This window comes from Ursus americanus, chromosome 3, assembly GCF_024610735.1.
Source record: "Ursus americanus isolate L20-20 chromosome 3, mUrsAme1.1.p, whole genome shotgun sequence".
In the NCBI taxonomy this organism is placed as follows: Eukaryota; Metazoa; Chordata; class Mammalia; order Carnivora; family Ursidae; genus Ursus; species Ursus americanus.
The window spans coordinates 28,249,430-28,268,505 of NC_142129.1; the positions used below are offsets into that span (position 1 = coordinate 28,249,430).

The 19,076-nt window shown below is 36.9% G+C and overlaps 1 protein-coding gene across 1 annotated transcript in view; it reads left to right on the plus strand.

Moving 5' to 3' along the window:
• AASS (aminoadipate-semialdehyde synthase) overlaps positions 1–19,076 on the plus strand; it is a 57,176-nt gene that overhangs the window by 20,683 nt on the left and 17,417 nt on the right. The window contains exons 10-15 of the mRNA XM_045792757.2: positions 559–681; positions 1,067–1,178; positions 12,939–12,998; positions 13,151–13,218; positions 15,872–15,993; positions 16,182–16,308. Of these exons, the coding sequence (XP_045648713.2) occupies positions 559–681; positions 1,067–1,178; positions 12,939–12,998; positions 13,151–13,218; positions 15,872–15,993; positions 16,182–16,308 (612 nt within the window). The remainder of the gene's footprint in view (positions 1–558; positions 682–1,066; positions 1,179–12,938; positions 12,999–13,150; positions 13,219–15,871; positions 15,994–16,181; positions 16,309–19,076) is intronic.

Genomic DNA, 19,076 nt, shown 5'->3' on the forward strand with positions numbered 1-19,076 from the left:
ACATGTAAAATTATGTAGTGGCTAGATAAGCACAGACCTGTCCCCACTGTACAAAAAGTTACCTATAATTCCAAACCTTCCGATGAGATACACTGGCCTCACCATATATGAAGAACAATGTATTTGTGTGTTCTGTAGTCATCGGTCATACAAAGTCCCCCTCAGAATAAACCTTGTGCCACTAAGCGGGGTGGAGGTAGTGTAATCAACCCTTCATAAGTTATTTAGTGTTGGCTAAAGAGGTTAACTTTAACTAGGCTATTTCTTATGATTTCTCTAGGGAAGAGGTTTTCCACTTTGATATCCTTTCTCTTCCTCCTCCTCCTCTTCTTTTTCTTCTTACTTTTGTGTGTGGAGACTAAAACTTGTATTGGGAAGATTGTCTATATCCTAGAAGAACACAGTGTCCTGAACAGTGAACTGTAGGAAAAAGAGCTGAAGAGCCAGGAAATATTTGGCACCCACACTAAAAGTTGTTCAAGTACCTTTCATTTTTATTCATTTTTGATCTCGTTGAGAAGATTCATGCTCTCATCTGAGTATCAATGTTATTTTCAGACTTGTGGCAATATGTGACATTTCAGCTGACACAGGAGGATCTATAGAGTTTATGACTGAATGTACGACAATAGAACATCCCTTTTGTATGTATGATGCAGACCAGCATATTATTCATGACAGGTGAGTTTGCTAAGGCTATAGATGGTAAGAGGTAGATAGTAATGCATCATTTACTTACCTTGATATACTAGTTTAAAATATTCAGTGGTTTACATTTTTATGAAGGCTATGCAAATATCCAGAGATATGCTCAACCATATTTAAAAATTTGGTAGAAAAACTATATACAAATTCAAGCAGTTAAATACATGTATATTACATTTAAATGGGGACTAGTTGCTGAAGAAGGGAAGTTTTATTTGAAAAGTCTTGTTTATTTTCTTTTATACTTCGGTACACAATTATAAATTATTATGGAGCAAATATAATGGAGTAGACACCTGGAAATGTTAGAGCTTACAAATAACATTTTATACATCTGAATAAAGCATATTGCTTCTCCTAGTGTTGAAGGCTCTGGGATTCTGATGTGTTCCATTGACAATTTGCCAGCACAGCTTCCAATTGAAGCTACAGAATACTTTGGAGACATGCTTTACCCTTATGTTGAAGAAATGGTAAGCTGACTGGTAGCATCCACAGCAATTCTGTGGCTTTAAATAGAACTGTGGAAGGATCTTAAGAATGTTCTGGTCTCCTATACCTAAGAAATCTGTTGTAAAATGAAATGCCAGCCCTCCCTCAAAAGTATTTATAGACAATCTCTTATATATTCTGCTTACTTGTCTCATGGGGAATATAATTCTACAACTGCCTTCATGATTAATTACAATTGGATTTATCTCTCATTATGCATATTTTATTAAGAATGTTCATGACATGCGAGATAAGATTTCCTTTTTTTTTTTTTTGCTCTTCCTGTTGTCTAGGTCAATTCACGTTAGAACATTCTTACTGTGCTGTGCTGAACAGATTTGAAAAATCAGATATACAGAAAATTTTATTGGATGTTTTTCACTAATGCTTCATTAAGTGACAGCTTTTGTTGTGGTTATGTATTTTATATTGTAACCTGTGATTGACTATTGAAATACTGTGTTATCTAAATTCCATTTCATTGGCAAAGATAAGCATTCTTATTTCAGTATTTATCTTAAGCATACTCTTCTCTTTCTGTGCTGAGAATTTCTATCTTTTCATACATTATGAGTGTACTGTTCTTTATCATATGGACAGAGTTAGAAAATCCACTGTATAGTCTTTGCATCATATTTCCAAAATTCTGGGTCAGTTTGGGGTTGAACTTTATTGATTGTCTTTTCCCATGAAAATGGTTTTTACCAGTTGAATAATTTGGGATTGTATCCTGGATGATGTGAATAGTTAAGCTGTGGAGATTCTGGATTGTTATATTTTCCTGAGAAATATTGATTTTTTGTTTGTTTTTTTAGCAGAGAATTCACTGGTTAGACCTAAATTGAAAACTGTCTCACCTGAGGTGGGGGGTAGCTCAAATAAAAGTTCAGCTCTTTCATCTTTACCTGGGTTGCTTACCTACACTCACTCAGTTTGGGGGTTATCCAGAGACATGAACAGAATTCACATGAAAGTTGGGCTTTACTTTTTCTGAATCTGCCGTTCCTGGCATTTTGGCATTTTCTACTAACATTCTGGAGGCTGTGGTTGCTGTGGGTTCTATTCCTACTACACCCACGAAAGTTCATGCCAAATGCTAGACTCATCTCTTTGGGCTTTCTTCCCCAGAATTATGGTGCAGCAAGTCTTATCTACTTTAAAATTAAAAAAAAAATTTTAATTCCAGTATAGTTAACATATGGTGTTATAGTAGTTTCAGGTATACAGTATAGTGATTCAGCAATCTTATACATTACTCAGTGCTCATTGTGAAAAGTGTACCCTTAATCCCCATCACCTATTTCACACATCCCTCTACCCACCTCCCGTCTGGTAACCATCTGTTTGTTCTCTGTAGTTAAGAGTCTGTTTTTTGGTTTCTCTATTTTTTCCTTTGTTCCTTTGTTTTGTTTCTTTAATTCCACATATGAGGAAAATCACATGTTATTTGTCTTTCTCTGACTTATTTTGCTTAACACTATATACTCTCTAGCTCCATTCATGTTGTTGCAAATGACAAGATTCCATTCTTTTTTTATGACTGAGTAATATTCCAGTGTGTGTGTGTGTATGAGTATATATATATTTATACTGCATCTTTTCTTTATCCATTCATCTATTGATGGGTACTTGGGATGCTTCCATGATTTGACTACTGTAAATAATACTTCAGTAAACATAGGGGTGCATATATTGTTTCTAATTAGTGTTTTTGTATTCCTTGGGTAAGTACCCAGTAGTGGAATTACTGGATCATATGGTGGTTCTATTTTTAATTTTTTGAGGAACCTTCATACTGTTTTCCATAGTAGGTGTACCAGTTTGCTTTCCTACCAACAGTACAAGAGGGTTCCTTTTTTCTCCACATCCTCTCTAACACTTGTTGTTTCTTGTGTTTTTCATTTTAGCCAATCTGACAGGTATGAGGTGCTATTTCATTGTCGTTTTGATTTGCATTTGCTTGATGGTTGAGTGATGTTAAGCATCTTTTCATGTGTCTGTTGGCTATTTGTATGTCTTCTTTTGGAGAAATGTCTGTCCATGTCCCATTTTTTAATTGGAGTATTTGTTTTTTTGGTGTCGAGTTATATCAGTTCTTTCTATATTTTAGATACTAGCCCTTTATCAGATATGTCATTTGCAAATATCTTCTCCCATTCAGTAGGTTGCCTTTTAGTTTTGTTGATTGTTTCCTTTGCTGTGCAGAAGCTTTTCATTTTGATGTAGTCCTGATAGTTTATTTTTGCTTTTGTTTTCTTGCCTCAGGAGACATATCTAGAAAAATGTTGCTATGGCCAATGTTAGAAAAATTACTGCCTGTGCTGTCTTCTGGGATTTTTGAGGTTTAGTGTCTTAACGTTTAGGTCCTTAGTCCATTTTGAGTTAATTTTTGTATATGATGAAAGAAAGTGGTCCAGTTTCATTCTTTTTCATGTAGCTGTTCAGTTTTCTCAACAGGGTTTGTTGAAGAAGAGACTTTTTTTCCCCATTGTGTATTCTTGTGTCCTTTGTCAGAGATTAATTGACTATAAAATTGTGGGTTTATTTCTGGGCTCTCTGTTGTGTTCTATTGCTATAGGTGTCTGTTTTTGTGCCAGGGCCATACTGTTTTGATTACTACAGCTTTGTACTATAACTTGAAATCTGGGGTTGTCATACCTCCAGTTTTTCTTTTCTTTTCTTTTCTTTTCTTTTCCTTCTTTCTTTCCTTCTTTCTTTCTTTCTTTTCTTTCTTTCTTTCTTTCTTTCTTTCTTTCTTTCTTTCTTTCCTTTTTTAAAGATTTTCTTTATTTATTTGAGAGAGAGAGTGAGAGAGAGAGAGAGAGAGAGAGAGCACAAGCCAGGGGGAGAGGCAGAGGGAGAAGCCGACTCCCCGCTGTGCAGGGAGCCCAATGTGGGGCTCGATCCTAGGACCCTGTGATCATGACCTGAGCTGAAGCAGACACTTAACTGACTGAGCCACCCAGGCACCCCTGTTTTTCTTTTTAAACATTGCTTGGCCATTTGGGGTCTTTTGTGGTTCCATATAAACTTTAGTATTGTTTGTCCTACTTTTGTGAAAAATGCTGTTGGTATTTTGATAGGGATTGCATTGAACCTGAAGATTGCTTTGAGTAGTATGGACATTTTAACAGTATTTGTCCTTCCAATCCATGAGCATGGAATATCTTCCATGTGTTTGTGTCATCTTTAGTTTCTTTCATCAGTGTTTTATAGTTTTCACAATACAGGTCTTTCACCTCCTCATTAAAGTTTATTTCTAGATATTTTATTCTTTTTGGTGCAATTGTAAATGGGATTATTTTCTTTATTTCTGCTGCTTCATTATCAATGCATAGAAATGCAGTGCACTTCTGTACATTGTTTTTTGTATCCTGCAACCTTAACTGAATTCATTTATCAGTTCTAGTAGTTTCTTGCTGCAGTCATTAGAGTTTTCTATATATAGTATGATGTCATTTGCAAATAGTAAATGCTTTATTTCTTCCTTACTAAGTTAGATGTCTTTTAACCCTTTTTCTTGTTTGATTGCTGTAGCTAGGGTTTCCAGTACTATGTTGAATAAAAATGGAGAAGGTGGACATCTTTGTCTTGTTCCCAACCTTAGGGAAAAGCTCTCATTTCTCCTCATTAAGTATGATCTTAGCTGTTGGTTTTTCATATAGGACCTTTGTTATGTTCTCTCTAAACCTATTTTATTGAGGGTTTTTATCATGAATGGATTTCATACTTTGTCATATGCTTTTTCCATCCATTGAAATGATCATGTGGTTTTATCTTTTCCCTTGTTGATGTGATGTTGCGAATATTGAACCAAGCTTGCATTCTAGCAATAAATCTCACTTGATTGTGGTGAACAATTTTTTAAATATATTGTTGGATTTGGTTTGCTAATATTTTGTTGAGGATTTTTGCATCTATTTTCATTAGAGGTATTGACCTATAGTTTTCTTTTTTCGTAGTGTCTTTATCTGGCTTTGGTATCAGGGTAATGCTGGCCTCATAGGATCAATTTAGAAGCTATCCTTCTTTTATTTTTTTGGAATAGTTTGAGAAGAGTAGATATTAACTCTTCTTTAAATGTTTGGTAAAATTCACCTGTGACGCTATCTTGTCCTGGACTTTAGTTCGTTGGGAGTTTTTTTATTACTTATTCAATTTCATTGCTGGTAATTGGTCTGTTCAAATTTTCTGTTGCTTCCTGATTCAATATTGAGAAGTTATATGTTTCTAGAAATTTATTCATTTCTTCTAGGTTGTCCAATTTGTTGGCATATAATTTTTCATTGTATTCTCTTATAATTGTTTGTATTTTTGTGGTGTTGGTTGTTATTTCTCCTCCTTTGTTTCTGATTTTGTTTGTGTCCTCTCTCATTCTCTCTCTTTCTGGATGAGTCTGGTTAAAGGTTTGTTAATTTTGTTGATGTTTTCAAAGAATCAGCTCCTGGTTTCATTGCTCTGTTTTATTGTTTTTTTCTTTTATTTGTTTGTTCTTTTTTAGTTTTTATTTTGTTTATTTCTGCTCTGATATTTATTTTCCTTCCTTCTACTGGTTTTGGGTCTTTTTTTAGCTCCTTTATATGTTTATTTGAGATTTTTTTTGCTTCTTGAAGTAGGCCTGTATTGCTATATACTCCCCTTTTATTTTATTTATTTTTTTTATTTTTTAAGATTTTATTTATTTATTCGACAGAGATAGAGACAGCCAGCGAGAGAGAGAACACAAGCAGGGGGAGTGGGAGAGGAAGAAGCAGGCTCATAGCGGAGGAGCCTGATGTGGGGCTCGATCCTGTAATGCCGGGATCACGCCCTGAGCCGAAGGCAGACGCTTAACTGCTGTGCCACCCAGGCGCCCCTATACTCCCCTTTTAGAACAGCTTTTGTTGCATCCCAAAAACTTTGGACCATTGTGTTGCATTTTCATTTGTCTCCATGTATTTTTAAATTTTCTCTTTGATTTCTTGGTTGCACCATTCAATGTTTAGTAGCTCGTTATTTAATCTCCATGTGTTTATGGTCTTTCTAGATGTTTTCTTGTGGTTGATTTCTAGTTTCATAGTGTTGTGGTCAGAAAAAATGCATAGTATGACTTCAGTCTTTTTGAATTTATTGAGACTTGTCTTGTGGCCTAATATGTGATCTGTTCTGGAGAATGTTCCATGTGCACTTGAAAAGAATGTGTATTCTGTTGTTTTAGGATGGAATGTTCTGAATATATCTGTTAGATCCATCTGGTCCAATGTGTCATTCAAAGACACTGTTTCCTTGTTGATTTTCTGTTTGGATGATCTACCCATTGATGTAATTGGGATATTGAAGTCCCCTACTATTATTGTATTACTATCAGTTATTTCCTTTGTGTTTGTTATTAACTGCTCTATGTATTTGGGTATTCCCATGTTGGGTGCATGAATATTGTTTTATTTTCTAGTATATACATATACTATTCTAGTATATAATATATATATTATTCTTTATACTAATATATATATCCTAATATTAGTGTGTGTATATATGTATATATATACATATATACATATACATATATACATATATACACACACATATATTTCTTTGTGTCTTGTTACAGTCTTTGTATTAAAGTCTATGTTGCCCGATATACGTATTGTTACCCTGGCTTTATTTTCACATCTATTTGCGTGATAAATTCTTCTCCATTTCTTCACTTTCAATCTGCATGCATCTTTAGGTCTAAAATGAGTCTCTTGTAGGTGGCATATAGATGGGTCTTTTTATCCATTCTGTCACCCTATGTTTTTTGATTGGAGCAGGTAGTCCATTTAAATTCAAAGTATTATTGACAGGTATGCATTTATTGACATTTTCTTACTTGTTTTATGGCTGTTTTTATGGATTTTCTCTTTTTCTTTCTTTTCTTGCTCTTGTCTTTCATGGTTAGTTGACTTTTTTTAGTGATGATCTTGGATCCTTTCTCTTTTTTTTTTTTTTTTTGCATATCTATTACTGATTTTTGATTTGTGGTTCCTATTCAGTTTGTATATAACATCTGCATATAGTGGTCTGTATTAAGATGATGGCTGCTCAAGTTTGAACCCATTCTTTACTCCGTTCCCTCCCACATTTTAGGTGTATGGTGTCATACTTTACATCCTTTTATTTTGTGAGTCCCTTGACTGATTTTTATAGATATACTTAATTTCACTGCTTTTGTACTTCCTATTTTTCTTACTCTTACTGCTCAAAGAGTCTCCTTTAACATTTCCTGGTTTAGTGGTTATAGCTGGTTTAGTGGTTATGAATTCCTTTACCTTTAGTTTGTCTGGGAAACTTTATTTCTCCTTCCATTCTGAATTATAGCCTTGCTGGATAGAGAATTCTTGGCTGCACGTTTTTTTCTTTCAGCACTCTGACTATATCATGCCATTCTCTTCTGGCCTGCTAAACTTCTGGTGAAAAATCCACCAATAGCTTTATGGGGTTACCCTTGTATGTAACTGTTTTCTTTTTCTTGCTGCTTCACTACTTTTTGCCATTTTATTTATTATGTGGTTTTGTGTGGATCTCCTTGGGTCAATTTTGTTGGGGGCTCTCTGTGCCTCTTGGATCTGGATTTCAGTTTCCTTCCCCAAATTAAAGAAGTTTTCAGCTATTCTTCAAATAAATTTTCTGCCCCCTTTTCTCTTTCTTCTCCTTCTGGGATCCCTATAGTGTAAATGTATTATACTTGATTGTGTAGCTGAATTCCCTAAGTCTATTTTCATTTTGTATTATTATTTTTTCTCTCACCTGTTCAGATTGATTGTTTTCCATTACTCTGTCCTCCAGGTCCCTGATCTTTTCTTCTGCTTTCTCTAGCCCACTATTTATTCCATCTCGTGTATTTTTAATTTCAATTATTGAGTTCTTCATTTCTGATTGGTTCTTTTTTATGTTTTCTGTCTCTTTGCTAAGGGTCTCACTGAGGCCCTCCACTCTTTCCTCAAGAGCATTTTACTTATCTCCATTTCACTTAGGTATCTTGCTGTGATTTTGTCCTGTTCTTTCATCTGGAACATATTCCTCTGTCTCCTCATTTTGTCTAACTCTTTGTTCCTGTTTCTATGTGTTAGAAAAGTCAGCTACATCTCCTGCTCTTGGAAGTAGTGGCCTTATGAAGAAGGGGTTCTGTGGTGCTCTGTAGTGCAGGGTTCCCTCTTCACCAGAACTGGTGCTTCAGGGATGTCTCCTATGTGTGCTGTGTGCATTCTGCTGTTGTGGCTGAGCCACTTTTTTCTTCAGTCCTCATCTGCAGTGGCCCTCTTTGCCTATTGTGGGCAGGGTTTGGTCCCTGTGATGTTAGTAGATTGGTCTGGGGCTGCTTGGGCTTGAGTTGTGTCAGACCTGGCATTTGCCATAGATGCAGTAGCACTGAGGTGCAGTTTGCTTTCCCTGTTTTGTCTTCTGAAAAGCTTTTGTGGGTGGGTGGGACCTTCTGTCAGATCCACCATATGTCCCCAGCCCACTGCTGGGGTTCAGTCTGACTGGTGTGTGTGACTCTCTTTCCCTCTCCCTGGGGCAGGCATCACTTTGGAGTGATGCTGGTCCATCAGGGCTGCTTGCATATGCCAGCCTTGTGGCACTGCTTTGGATGGGCTCAGACCAAGAGTGTATTGGAGGGGCTTAATCTGCAGAAGCCTGTGGTATCAGATGCGTGGTGTTAGCAAGGCTTGCACAGTTCTTCCGTGGGAGGAGACATTGAGCTGAGGCCTGGCTTAAGGGGGTGTGTCTACAGGGGAACACCTGTAGGGTAGGGCACACTGTTATCAAGTTAGGTAGGAGTGTAGGTGCTATGCTGCTTTCAGCTGGTGGCATGTATTTAGGCTGGGGGTGGGTTGGGGCAGGGAAATAGCACCGAGCAGCTCCTTTATTCCCAGAGAAGGAATCCTTCTCTTGGATCCTGCCCCCCAACCCCCATACACCCTCTGAGATTAGTAAACAAATCTTCCTCCCATATACCTCAGGCATTTTTCAAACTGCTGCTTCTATGCACTGGGGCTTTTTCTTGTGCTGTCTCTTTAAGGGTAGGGACTCGGTTTCATTTTGCTCTCCTGGCTCTCCCAGAGCCAAGCCTGCAGATTTTTAAAGTTCCAGGTTTTAAGTACTGGTGCTTGTAAAAACCTGTGAAATTCAGCCCTTCTGTTTTTCAAAACCAAATATTATGGGGATTCATCTTTCCTACGTGGGTTGGGTGGTGTGAGAGTCTGTTTCTCTCTCCTCCCTGTGCCTGTTTTGTCCCTCCCTCCTTTGGAAAGTCCTGTGGATCCCTGCATCTCAGCCCTTCCTACCCTCTTCAGTGTGGCCTCTTCTCTTCATTTAGCTGTGAAGAGTTTGTTCTGCCGGTCTTCAAGTCATTTTCTGGGTTATTTAAACTGATGTGACTGTTATCTAGTTGTGTCTGTGGGAAGAAGTGAGCTTACGGTCCTCCTATTCCATTGTCTTCCCCAGGCAAAAAAGTCTTGAAGCTAAAAACTGAGGTTTTTCATGTTTTATCTGGTTTACTCAGTGGGAAGATTGGTTTGAAAAGATCTCATTCACCATTGCTGGAAAGAAAATGTACATTTAAAAAGGCTGTATGTTTTTGCTTACATAAATCAGCAGTTAATAGACTCTTAGGCAATGTGACAATGTTAAAATTACCTGACAATGAGGCGTTGGAGGTTTTTGGTCAGACTGAAGCAGGTGATACTGCTTAGATGTCTGATGACTAAACTGGTGTCTCTAAATTGTCACACATTTTTCCTTTTATACGTTATGGTAATCTTCTGAACAGTGTGGTGGGATTGTCTTGGGGGCATCTATCTCAGCACTGTCTTTAAAGCACTGGACATTTGTGAAAATTTATGGCTTTAGATTGTAGTCTTGATATGTGCGTATCTGCATACCACTAAAAAAATTAAGTATATTGTCTGTGTTCTCTTCTGATAACTGTATCGGAACTGTATTTAAAGTATATGTACTGTTGGGGTGCCTGGGTGGCTCAGTCAGTTAAGCATCTGACTCTTGGTTTTGGCTCAGGTCATGATCTCAGGATCGTGCGATCAAGCCCTGCATGGGGCTCTGCTTGTCACTCTGTCCCCCCACCCCTCCCCCTGCTCTCTCTCTCAAATAAATAAATGCAATCTTTTAAAAAAAAGTATATGCACGGTCTTTTTCCCCTAGATTTTCCTTTTTGACATAAGGTTCAGACCCTATGGCATTAAACGCTATCATTCTGAACCAATAGAGAAGTTTGTTTCACTTGAATTAATTACATATTTTTTGTCTGCTGGGAAAAGGCACACATATGGATGAAGAAAATTAAAACACACCTTCTTATCTATAGAAGCATAAGGTCCAGGAGGTGGATGAGACAATTGTGCAATCCTGCCATAAGGCAGAATATGACAGCCATTAGGAAAATGCTAAGGAAGTTGTGGAGGGAGAGGCTCTGTCTTGTTGGGTAAATTCTGGAAAGGTTTTATGAAAGAGGTGACATTTGAGCTGGCTCTTGATAGATGTATAGGATCTGTTCCTTTGCATGGGAACGGGAAGCATACTATCTAATGGAGACAGGAGAGCAAAGGTGGGAGTTAATTTTACAGAGGGTTTTTGTGAGCCGTCAAGTCTGATACAGTAAAGGGAAGCATGTTGGTTCCATACTGGAAAGGGTCTTGACACCAGGATAAATAGCTTGAAATTAATTTAGGAAAGAGTGATGAGCTCTCAAAGGTGGTATTGTGAAAGTGACAAGGCATGCTGTATGCTTGAGGACGCTTGTGCTTGCACTTTTGTCATGGTTGAATTCCAGCAAGGAAGACAGTTAAATGCAATCATTCAGCAGCCTTTTGTTGTCTTTCATGTTTGCCTTTCTTTGGGGGAGCTCAAGATAGTTATTTCATTTTCTTGAGAAAAATCGATATGATTATCATATATATCCATTTTTATATTTATTGAATATTTACCATTTTATTGCACAGGCACGACGCCAAGTGCAGTTAGCTTCAGTCTGCTTGGGGACAGATTTTGAGAAAGGCTTCACAGAGGAGGCAGTTCTTCAGCTATATCTTGGAGGATGAAGAGTGGGAATTCCGTGTTGAGGAATAGTGTGTGAGGCACCCACATGGTATAGCACAGGGGCATGGGAACGCTAATGCCGATAAGCAGCTTCACAGCGTTGGTAGGACTAGAGTTTTGGGTATGAGACAAAAGGGAGATTTGAGGTTGGAAAGGCAGAGACAGAGTATGGAGAGTCTTGGGGGCCAGATAGGGAACTAGAGACTTTATCTTGAAGGTATTGGAAAGCTACTGGATTATGTTAAATAGACACAGAAGAAATAATCAGGTTTGTGTTTTAGATTGAAGATAAATGGAAAGAGAGAGGTGGAAGGTAGTCCCCATGATCTCAGAAAGGCCCGAGTAAAGGCTGCAGAATTAAGGAGAAACAGTAGAGAAAATGAAAGGATACACAAGAGTTCAGTGACCCCGCTGTATGTCAAGTGAAATTCAAATTCACTAATGGCTCCTGGCGGGAGACAGGGTTGGTAGGTGGAAGAGTCAGGTTGAGGAGGGAATACTCATAGGAGCCTGGGCGAAAGAAGCAGTGGGGGACACCAGGTGTGCCAATTCCATGAGCTTCCCCAAAGATGCCCTACCTGCCTTATAGATATGTATCTTTTTTTTTTTAATGCCCACATCCCAGGAATAGATAGCATAAGTGTTGTATATTTTAGACATACGAAAATAGTTTTGATATTTATTTTACTTTTTTAAAGATTTATTTATTTTAGAGAGACAGCACGAGTGGGAGGGGCAGAGGGAGAGGGAGAGAATCTCAAGCAGACGACATGCTGAGCACAGAGCCCGACATGGGGCATGATCTCACAATCCTGAGATCATGACCTGAGCCAAAACCAAGAGTTGGACGCTTAACTGATTGTGCCGCCCAGGTGCCCTGATACTTACTTTAATACAGTAAATAAATATTTCTCCACCAGTACCTGATAGGTACATTTTGCTCTTTCTCAGCTGGGTGAGTGGTCTAGACTTGAACCTACAAGGATAAGGAGGGAATGATTGTTTATATGACCTTTACTCTTGGCAGTCTGTTCAGGAGTTGGATAGCTTGGAAGAAAAGAAGAGGACTAGAAGGATGGTGGGATGTTAATCTGAGAGATGTGGCTTTTGTTGTTGGCCATCTGACTCATTCTTGTGAGATAATGGGAAGACTGCATGATTTTTTGAGGTCTCCTTTTTTCCTGACACTTTCAAAATGCTGATGTGCCTATACATAGATCTAATGTGGACCTGAGGTAGACTCCCTATTGCAGGGTTGATGGCTTTTGTCTGAAAAGCCCGTTCTCTCTCCTGATAGAACAGTGTGAACCTTTGGGATGGAATTCAGGCCCTCAGAGTGAGTAAAAAGTTTGTGGTGATGTTTGCCAGCATGTTCAATATGACAGATTGAACTGGTGGGGAAGGATAAACTATTTTGTGTTTTTAACAAGCAAAGATGATTGTAATCAAATTGTAGTTTTAAAATTAGAACTTGTGCTGAAATAGGTTCTTAGGGGTTAGCATTCATTGCTTGTAGACTTCTAATACTAATTATTTATATTCAGTGATCTCCAGAAAACTTTTGTAAATTCTTTTTTTTCCTTTGACTAATATTTTATTATGGAAACAAACACCAGGAATTCTTCTCTGCAATAATTTATCTCTTATCAATCTCCTTTTCCTTTCAGATATTATCAGATGCAACACAGCCTCTTGAAAGTCAGAATTTTTCTCCTGTGGTGCGAGACGTAAGTTATGAAAATAGTTTTTTTCCATGGGTGTGTTTTTTCCACTATCGTCCTCTCTCCCTTTCCCTTTCTCTCTCCATCTTTGTTACATGAGCCCATGTTTGTGGGTCTAATACATGGACACTAAAATGTCTCGTGTCATACACATTTAGGCAGTGATTACGTCCAATGGTGTATTGACTGATAAGTATAAATATATCCAGAAACTCCGAGAGAACAGGTAAGCGTTATTTTTGTCTTGGTTTTGTTGAGTATTTTTAAATGCTTCTTTGTGAGTTCATGATACTAGGTTTATACAATTTTGAAAATGTCTGTAAATGTAGGAAGTCCAAACTATGTGACTGGCTGAAACCAGTGGGAATTATTTTCCTCTGAACATCATTTTGGCTTTCTAATCTCCTGTGTAGACTTGTATGTAAGCAAGCAGAAGTCTAAAAAGTTGTCCTTTGGGTAGCCCCTTGTCTGTCTCTAGCTTTTTGCATATTGATGTGTCTCAGCTATTTTGTCAAAGAAAATAAGCACACTAACCCTTTCTCTGGTGCTTTCAGTCTGATTTTTAGTTGAGGGTTTGGACTCTATTTTGTTGAGTATAATGTTTAGGGAAGTGGGCTCTTATTTAGAAATTAAGAGAAGTAGTGAAGAAAGAAAACGTTGAGAGGTCAGTTTTCCCTGGGAATTCTTCTTAGGAGGAAGGTGCCAAACAGTAATGTGGTAAATGTACCCAAGAGAATAGTTCTCTTAGAAAGATACTTAGCTAAGGCCCTTGTTTCCTTAATTGATTTTACTACTCGAAGTTTGAAAACATTGACGTTTCTTTGGAATGTTCTGGTCCTCTTCAGCTGATTGCACTTGATTTGTGTTTATATCTGCTCCACTGGTCTATTCACATTTAACAAAATAACCCATGCACTGAATTCTCAGGAGAGACCAGGGTGGGAAAATTAAAAAGAAGCGAACAAACTGCCTTATCTTCTTTCTCAGTTCTTCTATCTGTAAGAAGTAAATAAAGAGATCAGCTTGGATCAAGTGTACTACTGCTGTGCTTGTCCATCTGTGTTAGTTTTCTTATAGTTACTTTTGATGTGTCAATGAAATATTCTGGAATAAGATACCTAGAGAGATTTGTTTTTGTTTTTTTGTTTTTAAACTGCCTAACACTATAGTCCTGTAGGAGAGTTTCTTACGGGGTAAACTTCATATATGTTTGTCTTTCATAACTCTCTGTATCTTCTTATTCTTATCATCTGATGATCTCTATATTACTAATCCTAATAACATGTCTAGCATGACTGGTCACGATGATGTTTTCACTTTTACACACCATATTTCTTGTAGCAGCAAATCTACTAGGACTTCCTACCCCCCTTCCTAGTGGAATTTCTGTCAAGAGACTGATAATGAAGATTGTATTTTGAAAGGAAATATAAGTTATCTTAAATATCTGCCTCATTCGAATATTCTCTTCTTCACTTAACATAGTGATTGTTAACTTCGAGTGTTTGAGGTAGCTGTATTAAAGGACAGTATTAAAATCTAGGAGCGAGTTTTTAAAAATCTATTTTGAACATCATATTTTTGGACATCAAAATTATATAATTTAATTACTTAAAGTATAGAAAGTATTGTTAGAAAGGGTGTACATTAACCAAATAATTGTGTTCTTTTCTGGGGGGCGAAATGGATGGGGATGAAGGTTAAAGGAGACTCACCTCATTAGTAATATGAGTGTTGGGGGTGAAGAGGGGAAGGGACATTTTTGTATTTATTTATTTATTTATTTATTTATTTATTTTTTTAAAGATTTTTATTTATTTATTTATTTGACAGAGAGACAGCCAGTGAGAGAGGGAACACAAGCAGGGGAAGTGGGAGAGGAAGAAGCAGGCTCATAGCGGAGGAGCCTGATGTGGGGCTCGATCCCAGAATGCCGGGATCACGCCCTGAGCCAAAGGCAGACGCTTAACCGTTGTGCCACCCAGGCGCCCCACATTTTTGTATTTAAATTTATTTTTATTCACTGAGAACTAATGGACACGTTAAGGTTTGCGAGACATCCTGGCCTAAAAGATTCCAATAACAGAGCCTTCCTTTTATGTCCTTGGCACCAAGTCATTCCCATGGTCTTACACTGATGTATCTATGAATTTGATTCTAAAGAGTTTTAATTAGTAGCTTTCATATTTAAGACAGAAATTATTGAGCATTAAATGGGTTTGTAAGGATGAACAAGACAGTCACAGTCTTGGAGGTCAAAGTTTGTAGGAAAGACAGAGAATTAATCTGTTAGGAAGGGACAAATTCCAACAGAATAAACTGTTCAAGCATTAAAATCCTACCTAGTAATTCATCTTAGGTTTTTATATTTAATCCATGGCATTTGTGATTTCCAAAGTATGGTTTTAATTGTTTTCCAGTGACCCTAATGATAAATGACAAAACAGTGCCTAATATGGCTAATAATAATCTCCTTCTCAGATTGTTGTCTCCTCAGATTGTTGTGAGGGGTAAGATTTCTGATGTATAGCCCCTGGCGTGATTTTGAATCACGTCCCCTGGAAGGATAAAGTGTGGAACCAAGTTACTCAGTTGTGAATCAGCCAGGTGATGGTCAGCATCTGCACCTCACCGGCGGTTGGGAAAGCATGAAAGTATGGACATACACCGCAGAGAAGTCAGGGTCTGTTATTCATCGCACAAAATCTAAAATAATTAATGGAAAGTGTTGGTCTAAGGGAATTCCTGTTGAGGTTCTTATTATAAGAAATGTTGCTTCATAGTATAAAGTTCGGTTTGTGTGGGGGACAGCAGGATTTTGTTATTTAAATATGTTTTTGTTCTTTAATTTTTCTCCCCTTCCTCTCTTTTGTTTATAGGGAACTTGCTCAGTCACTTTCAATGGGCACCAAAAAAAAGGTCTTGGTTCTTGGATCTGGTTATGTATCTGAACCTGTGTTGGAATATCTGTCAAGAGATAATAAGATAGAAATAACAGTAGGTAAATAAGCCCTAATTTTTAAAGAAGAAGAAGGAAAACTGATTTCAAAGCATGCTTATTCTGTGAATTTTAGATGACTATCTTGTTTCTAAACTCTGAGAAATTATTTTTGGAGATGTTAAAGTGTGTTTTACTCTCTGACTAGTGAAGGGTAATCTAAAAATTGGATTTTTGTGTTCTTGAAATAGGCTCTGACATGAAGAACCAAATTGAACAGTTAGGCAAGAAATATAATATTAATCCTGTTAGCATGGACATTAGTAAACAAGAAGAGAAGTTGAGCTCCTTGGTGGCGAAACAGGATCTTGTCATCAGGTTAGTATCTCGGAAGAGGTGATTGTCATATCTTTTGTTGTTGTTTTGCCTCTTTCCTTATTTTCTTTCTCCTAAGTGAATTTGCAGTTGAAGTGTGCACCCAGAAATGTACCCAAATCATAAGTGTATATGGTTCAGTGAATTTTCACGGCGAACACACTTCATAACCATCATCCACATCCAGAAACAGATTAATAGTACCCTGGAAGCCCTCCATGTGTCTGTTTCCATTATTAGCCCTATCTCTCAAGGGTAAGCCCTATCCTGGCCTCTCATGTATGCATTAATTCTTGCTAGTTTCAACTCTGTACACTTGGAACCACTCAGAATGTCCTCATTTGTGTCTGCCTTCTTTCTGCAACACAACGATTGTGAGAGCTGTTTGTGTTGTTGCCTGTAATTATGGTTTATTCATTCTCATTGCTCTGTAACATTGCATTGTGTGAATATACCCCTATTATCCATTTGACTGTTGATGGATGTTTAGACTGTTTCTGGAATTTGGCTATTATGAATTGTGTGGCTATGAACATTTTAGTATTTAGTATTTTGGTTCCCATATATACACATTTCTGTTGGATATCTATCTAGAAGTGGAATTGCTGCGTCAGAAGTAGTTATGTTTCATATGTTTTGGTGGCTATTTTATCTTGTGGACTTAAAAAGCTTAAGCGAAAATGAGTAGATTCTTAGCCTTATGACCATTTTTAGTCGTATCGGAGGGACAGATTTGAACTAGTGTTTGCTACTGATAAAAATGCAGATCTGACTTCCAGGTACAGAGCCACATGTGGATCACTCTGTAATTAAACTGGGGTTTAAAATACCGCAGTGATGAAAATAGTCATTTATTCTTAGAATATAATTTTTCCAAGGTGGAAGGAAGAAAGCTACCTGCTCATCCATGATTAGGCGACTTTCATAGTTAGGTCAGATTAAAATGGTATCTTTGGAGGAAATTCTGTGATGTCCTACTTTAAAATAACAAAAAACAAAATGGGTTTCGAAAACATACAAAAGGAAAGGTAATCCTGTGGGGGAACTTGGGCATTATCTCTTGAAGTATTTAAATTATAGGCTGACTTTTCACACTTAAAATGATATTCTATTTATATAAATTTAATGTGCAATAATTTTTATTCAGCAAAAATTTACCAATGACCCATAGACCTTGTCTGTCTGCAATATGATAATGATTCATAATGGAATGTTGTAGGCTTCTGAATAAAACAAAGAGAATTTGTTTCACCACACATAGATACCTAAATAAAACATTGGTTGGTTTTTTTTTTTTCATAAAAAAAGAAAACAGTATAAGACACATTTGGAACTAAGTCTGAAGCAAAATATGACAAGATAATAATCTATTAATATATGTATATTTTAAAATTTAGCAAACTGATGGCCTCCAATAAAATTTAACATTAACAAAATCTGTTTTATATTTAATTTTTCTCAGTTCGTTGAGTTTCCATGCTGAATAGTGGTAATGTTGTTAAACACTGTTATCCTGTAGCGTTCTTTAAAGAATTTTTTATTTTTTAGGTTGGAGAAAGAATGTTTTGACAAAAACACAATAACAGTGTCTACCAAAATAAAATCAAGAATATGTTTCACAAAAAAAATTTATAATAATATGTCAAATCCTCATGGTTTGAATTTGGCAGTTCTAGTTCTTAATGATTTAATATGAAGTAGTGATTGAGTTTGATAAGTTACTTTGAAAATTCCATTTGTATTTTGTGTATGTTTTAACAAGTGGCATTTCTAATTATTTGGATTAATTGGGTTGGAGTCAACTCAACTAATTCAAGAGTTATGTCCCTTCAGTAGGTAGTATATTACATATGCAATGAGTCATGAATGCTAATCCTTTTGTGTAAAATAGGCACCACTAATCACAGTTCTGGCATTCTAGTTCTTTTTTTTTTTTTTTAAAGATTTGATTTATTTATTCGACAGAGATAGAGACAGCCAGCGAGAGAGGGAACACAAGCAGGGGGAGTGGGAGAGGAAGAAGCAGGCTCATAGCGGAGGAGCCTGATGTGGGGCTCGATCCCATAACGCCGGGATCACGCCCTGAGCCGAAGGCAGACGCTTAACCGCTGTGCCACCCAGGCGCCCCTGGCATTCTAGTTCTTAGCATATTATTTGGTTGGGGCAGATTGTGCCAGAGTTTAAAAATGTTATTAGATCTTAACAAAATTTTTATCAAGAAAGATTTTAATGTGAGGAATGTGACCAAAAAAACCTCTACTTCATCTTTAAGATGATGTCATTGTACGTTTTCTATTAATACTTTCCCAACAAAGAGTTTTGCTTGTATTTTGTTCATTGCCTTTTAAGGGGTTACCATGTTTGGTAATAATTCTTTTTGATTAAAAAAGTCAAAAAACAGAGATGGAGAGTTTTCATATTGATACTGGCAAAATGTGAACACAATTTTATTCCACATGATAATAAATCTAAGTAGCAATACTCTATTAACCTGAGGAGGCATAAGTATCTCAAAGGTAGTTTTATTGTTTTGTTTTATATAAAATAGAGAAAATCTGAAGTTTGCTGGATGAATCTGACAAATACAGTGAAATAGTTTGATCATGTTTATAAGTTTGTATTTATATTTTCATTGTACTATGTAGACTGCTTCACCAGATAGTCAAGAAGCTAGTAGAACTTGAATATTGTTATGCAATTGACAGGATGTTTTATTATTCCTTGGCTAGAATATGAATATATTCATTTATATTAACATTTATGGAAATTCA